At 44.5% G+C, this 6,632-nt stretch overlaps 1 protein-coding gene across 2 annotated transcripts in view; it reads right to left on the minus strand.

The window, feature by feature from the left end:
* Window positions 1-6,632, minus strand: part of MRAP2 (melanocortin 2 receptor accessory protein 2) — a 44,581-nt gene that overhangs the window by 8,521 nt on the left and 29,428 nt on the right. For both annotated transcript variants that reach the window (XM_019520399.1, XM_019520401.1), the window contains exon 3: window positions 3,007-3,106. In XM_019520399.1, the coding sequence (XP_019375944.1) occupies window positions 3,007-3,106 (100 nt within the window). The remainder of the gene's footprint in view (window positions 1-3,006; window positions 3,107-6,632) is intronic.

Consider the following 6,632-nt stretch of genomic DNA (forward strand, 5'->3'; position numbering starts at 1 on the left):
GTGGTCCACCATCCAAACTAATTTTCCCACCACTGCTCTACAGCCAGGTGCTATAAATCTCAAACAATTTACAAGGCAAGAATTTTCTGCACTCTCTCATATAAAAGGCCTCTGTGCCAGAGGACTGGCAAGTTCCCAACATAACACCCATCTTAAAAGAGAGCCCCACAGGTGACCCTGGGAACTACAAATCCATCAGTCTCACTTCCATCCCTGGCAAATTGATGGAAACTATTAAAAAGAATTAAAACAAAAAACAAAACAAAAAAAAACAGTTGCAATGGATCTGTTGACATGCAATAACCACCCTCTTCCCCATTTAAAACTCAGTATTATTTGTCTCTCTACCCCCTATAAAGGGAAGCCAGAACTCCACCCTTCACAGTCAAGTCCTCATCTACTACATCAGACACCTAGGAGCAATACGACTGCACAGAAACACATTGTGATCTTTATTCTGAACTCAGCTCACATAACCCATGAAAGGTACCAAGTAATGGAAACTGTGACAACCCACTACTTTTAAACAAGCAGGCCCTTACTTGTTTACATACACTCTTTCAATTCAGAATAAATATGCCTGTAAGTATGGACTGGAGGCCTTTGAGGAAAGAAGAGACCTCAGGAAGAACCCTACACCATATTCAGGATTATTCAATATTACTTTCAAACGTGTGCAGAAGAGACTGGGCTTCTACAGCCACATCCAGATGTTGAGCAAGCTGATGCCTTGCTCAGCTCAAGTCTATTGTCTCAAGACAGACAGATGCCTAGAACGCCTGTAACAGGAGCAGCGGAGCTGCACAGAACTGGAAAATTAAGTTTAAATAGCTTCTGAAAGTATTAGCTCTAATTTTAAAATAATTCTCGTTTCAGCTCTTATTGCAGCCTTCATGTCACCTTCTGCATCTGTTCGAGTAACTGAATTTTATTTGTTACAAGTATTTTTTGAAAGGAAATCTAAAGTACTTCATGCTGGGGCATTCACACTAGATGTTTAATTTCAGAGTTGATTTAGCAATAGGAGAGGAACTGCAAAACCTGTTAGCACCACGCCAGTTAAATGAACTAAATAAGCATCTTCCATACCCTGCTAATTATTCATCCAGGAAACTGTGGCATGAAGCAGGGAACTTTTCCCAAGATTGGCTCCTTTCAGTTGAAGGAGTTAGGTCTAAGTTTGCTCTATATGAGCAAAAGTTTTGGAAGCTAAGTGGCTCCATCAGCTACAAATGAAAACTGCTCTGAAATTATTTTCCTGATCAAGCCCTTAGTAGCAGACAGCAACAGACATCACAACAGCCAGCACACTAAGTAGGGGCCGCCTCAGCTAGCCAGCAGGAAACACCACAGAGGGACAGTGTAAGCCCCGTCTTTGGTGTCCAAATAAAGGTAACACAGAACCACCCATCTGACTCAAGTATACTGCCATGATCCTCTTCAAGCAGGGGTGACTGGTGCCTCCTGAGTCGGGGGGGTGGGGGGGAGCCAAAACCCCAATATCCACTCCTATACTTCTATGCTGCAGCTTAGTGCCCCCCACAACATGCCACTGGCCCACACAGAAAAATTGCCCCTTCCTGAGCAGTAGCGATTCAGGGGCAAAAAGCAGAAGAATTAAACTTGGGGTTAGGGTGGTCACCCAAGGAGGCAGAATACCTGGTTCCAATCCCACTACTAATGAAGATTTTATGCCATTTTAAAATATAACTGCTTCAACAAGACATCACCCCACACCATCTAGCAGAAAAGGTACTTGAACCTATATCTCCCACATTCTGGGCAAAGGCTCTAACCACTAAGATACTGGGTAAAAAGATCTGGGGGAGAGAAGGAGGTTAGATCTGGTCTGAACAGGTCTCCAGAATCAGACCCTACAAGAAAGATAGGCACTTTATAACAAATCACTGCAGTCAGAAATAAGGTGGGTGTGCATCTGCTGCTGCACAAACTTAGGCACCGATGGAATTCTGTAAGTGCCATGAGTTCCTAGACGTTACCCTAAAGCCCAAAAAAAAAAAAAAAAAAAGAGAGGCATTTAAGGCTCAATTTTCCCTGCAACTAGCCAGATGCCACAACTGCCTTAGCTTAGGCAACATCTACACTGCAGCAACTTCATGTTGAGTTTTGCCATCATTCATGTTTCACTATTGCAGTCCATGGCAGGTATCATTATGACCTCTATGTACTTCAGACCTATGCAATGTGGAAGTTTAATGGAATGTAATCAAAATTTGGCAGCCTCAAATGTAACTTTCCAAATTTCTTATTTGAAAGTATGCACGTGTGTGCGCACATGCACTCTCTGCCCTTCTCTTCTGCATTTCTGATTCATAAGAAAGCAGGGTATTAAAATACACAGTAAAAAAAAAAAAACACTCCCAGAAGAGCTCAGAGAACAAGATTCTTGAATATGTTCCTGCCCTGTGCTTGGCCATTAGAACAAAAAGTAGAATAAGTGGGAGGGGAGGAGGGTGATATAATATCTGCATTGGCACTATGTGCTGCAACTGCACAGAAACAAGCATTTGTTATTTGGTCAGCTCTAATTTAAGAAGTGAGGCAGTCTTCATCAGAAGTCAGGTCTTTCCAAGGCCATGATTCTCAACCACAGTGCCATGGCACACTAGGGTGCCTTAGGAGTCCTTCAAGGGTGCTACACAATGTAGCACTGAGAAACCTAGATATTTCAAGTAGGAATCCATAGTGTTAAAAGCATTTTAACCTGTTATGATCTTTCCAAGTTCTTTCCAACAGAAAACATGCTATATTAAAGGCGAGCCTTTTCTAAGAGGTGCCTTGAGTCTAAAAAAGGTTGAGAACCACTGAACTAGATCAACTGAACAGTATGAAAACACTGTTTTAGGAATCAGTAAAATTTTGGGTAACACTGTCCAGAAAACATGCTGTTTATAAACAACTCAGTAGAAAGAAAGACACCATTGTCAGGGTGGAGAAGTCTTTCATCAGCCCACAGTACTGCTGTTGCACATGGATCATACTCACTCTTGGTGTGGCACTCCAGTCTTCGTCAGCAAGGTCAGTACAAAAAACATGAAAATGACAAAAACTGCAAGACCGACCCAAAATCCAATCACAATGGAATCTGCAGAAAAATTAATAAGCCGATTAGTATTTCATCTTTGCTTATAAAAAGTTCCTGACTAGTCAATGTACCACATACTCACAATCTCTGGAAATACTCAAAAAGAGTAAGAAGCAACTGGCTCAGTCTTAACAACATCAAGCTTGTACTGCATTGAATGCAGAAACACCTTGTTCCTCCTGGCTTTGTAACAGGAAACTTCAAAGGTCAGTGCTTATGGTAAACAACTGCCTAGGGTGCTGGGCTCCAGCAGACCTCCTACGCATGCAGTCTCCAGCAGGTGCCCTGCCTTGCCATCATTAATGCCTAATCACATCCAAACTGCAGCTCACAGGCTAATCTGCTATATTTGACTGAATAACCTGAATTTATTTTGTCCAGGCTAGACAGCAAATAGAGTAATAAATGAATGGATTATACAGCATTATTACAGAACTGGCAGCCACCACTATTACATTACCTAGCATTTTCCATTACAAGAGATTCTGGACATCTTTTATTTGAATAGCTGTTTCATAGTCCCACACAGAGGAATGCCCTTCAGTCATACTAGCACCTTGAAGGGTTAGAGGGGTTGTCTTATAAAATTCTGTTCAGTTTTTGCAGATATAAAGTTTACCTCCTCTCACTTAGGATCATAAGAAAGTAAAGCTGGAACGGATCTCACAAGCCTAGCTAGTCCAGTCTCTTGCTCAAGGCAGGACCATCCTTGACTAATCCATCCCAACCAAGTGCCTATCCAACCTGCTCTTTGGAATTTCCATGGATGGAGATAGCACAATTTCTCTAGGTAGCCAGTTCCAATGTTTGACCACCCTCATAGTCAGAAAGTGCCTTCTAATCTCCAACCAAAGGTTTCCTCTGCTACAGCTTGAAGCCATTGCCCCTAAAACTGTCCCCTACAACCACAGAGAAAAGCCCGATCTCCATCCTTTTTCTATTTACCCTTCAAGTATTTGAAAGCTTGAAGTCTCCCTTCAATCATCCCTCCTCCAGACCAAATAACCCTACATTTTTTAGCTTTTCTTTACAAGTCATGCTTCCCTGGCCCCTAATCTTTTTTGTTGCTCTGTGCTGGATTCTTTCCAAACTGTCCATGTCCTCCTTGAAGTGTGGAGTTCAAAACTGGACACAATCCTCCAGGTGAGGCCTCACCAGTGCTGAATAGAGCAGAAAAAAAAAAAAAAATCACTTCCCCTCAATTAGAAAGTCACACTCCTGTTGATCCAACCCAGTATGCTATTGGCTGTTTCTGCAATAAGAGCACACTTTGTTCACGTAAATTGAAGCTGAACAGTCTTAGGAAAATGTTGGTACCCCTTCCCCACCCCCACAAGCAACGAACACAAACATTCTTCAGTCCGGGCTATACCCATACTAGGGCAACATGAACTGTACTGTGAATATACTGCTGACCTAGGCTGTTATCTGTACCTGTATTTTAGCAGGTATGATTACTAAAACAAGGTTTTTATACTGCTGTTAAGTAGTTAAATCAGACCTACTGTTTACTAAAGCAGCTATAGTGATGGGAAAGGAAGAGGCAGGCTGCTGAACTAGGCTCCCTCCTACCCACAGTATAGGAGGCCTATGCCCCCTTTGAAAGTATCCCACGGGGCAAGGACTCCTTCAGCTTGTAGAGGGAGAGCAGATCAGGCCCCACAACTAGGGCCTTCGGGGCAGGTACTGGGTCATTTGCCATCACCTCCAGGATAGATACCACTTTCTGGGAACATAAGTAATGGACTGCTCACCTAACAGCACCCTGCATTGTGCTGCAATGAAGGTTCAGTGTTCAAACCCTAATAATCTGGAGAATGCGGGAAGTGCATCTAACAATTGGGTTTATTTCGTTTTAGGAGAGGGTTTTTTTAAAAAACATCTTTTCTGATTATGGGGTCTTACAAATAGCTCTTTTAACACTAGGTTTTTCTACATTGTTTAATTGCAAAACCAAGCAACGAAAAAAGCTAAATCAACAGATTATCAGTTACTTGTACAGGCTCAATTCTCTTCCTTTCATATACATTGTGACAGTCTAAATATGTGGTCACATGCTATTTTTCCATAGGGTTTGAGCTTCCATTTCATTCAGGGCATAGGATGAGCTGTGGCAGGTTCAAGTCCCACAGGTGGCTGTGACACCCCGTGGTGGCTACGCAGTCCCTACCCAGCTCAATCTCTAGTGTAGCCCTCCCTTGATTGCTTGCACACTACATCTTGCTCTTATGGAAAATTAGGTAAGAACAGCTGCCCATGGGCCTTGGAGGGAGCCTTCGTCCATGCAAGTTGCCACCAGATCCCTCATAGGCCCCACTAAGCTCAGTTCAACCTGTAAGCTCAATAGATCCTCTCAGCCTGTCTGTGCCTCTGCAGGGCACCTGCAGCCTTAAAGGCTCACTGTGTGCCCCTGTCCATCCCTACACCACGTCCCAAGCCTCGTGGGTGTTATTGTACCATCATCATGTACAGTGGACATGGAGATGATAATAAACCACAGTATGAATATGAGCGCACAGTGCGATACCACAGGGCAAATACTACTGTGGAATGCATCAATAGATGCATCTCCAGCAAAACCAAGGAGGCGATTCTTCTGCTCTACTCAGTACTGGTGAGACCGCAGCTGGAGCACTGCACCCACTTCTGGGCACCACACTTCCACAAGGATGTGGACAAGCTTGAAAAAGTCCAAAGAAGAGCCATCCGTATGATCAGAGTCTTAAAAGGCAAGCCATACAAGGAAAGGCTGAGGGATCTGGGACTCTTCAACCTGAGGAAAAGAAGGCTGAGAGGGGACCTGGTAGCAGGTTACTGCTACACTAAGGAAGTACATCAAGGGCTCAGTGAGCAACTGTTCACCAGGGCACCCGAGGGGAAAACCAGGAGTAATGGCCACAAACTCCTGGAAGATCAATTCAGACTCAACATCAAGAAAAATATCTTCACAGTCAGGGTATCCAGACTGTGGAATAAGCTCCCTCCAGAGGTGGTGCAAATCACCTACCCTGGAAAATCTTCAAAAGGAGACTAGACAGTCACCTTGCTGGGGTCACCTGACCCCAGTTGTCTTTCCTGTTTGGTGCAGGGGGCTGGACCCAATGATCTTCCAGGGTCCCTTCTGGCCTTACAATCTATGAATCTATGCAACTTGTAGGGGTCTTGGCCTTAAGTCATCCTCCTCCCCTTTGCTCTTGCTGGGCCTTTTAGCCCAGACCCACAGTACTGGACCTGGCTTCTAGGCTCCAGCCTCCCTAACCACAGGTCCCATACCCTGTCAGTCTCTAGCAATGGCCCCTCCTGGCCCCACCCTTAGGCCAGTTACAACCTCTAGGCTCCCTGGTGCAACTTGCCCCCCTGAGCTCAGTCTCTGGCTGTGGTCCCTCCTGGGCCAGTTGGGTTCTCTAGGCTTCTTGGCTCTGGCAGTCTGTAGCCAGGGTCTCTCCTTGACCTTTAGTCTTCACAGACATTAGGGCTGGAAGGTGCCTCAGAAGATCAAGTCCAGCCCCCTGCCCCAAGGGCAGGA

Source organism: Gavialis gangeticus, unplaced genomic scaffold, assembly GCF_001723915.1.
Source record: "Gavialis gangeticus isolate Ggan-Ray unplaced genomic scaffold, GavGan_comp1, whole genome shotgun sequence".
In the NCBI taxonomy this organism is placed as follows: domain Eukaryota; kingdom Metazoa; phylum Chordata; order Crocodylia; family Gavialidae; genus Gavialis; species Gavialis gangeticus.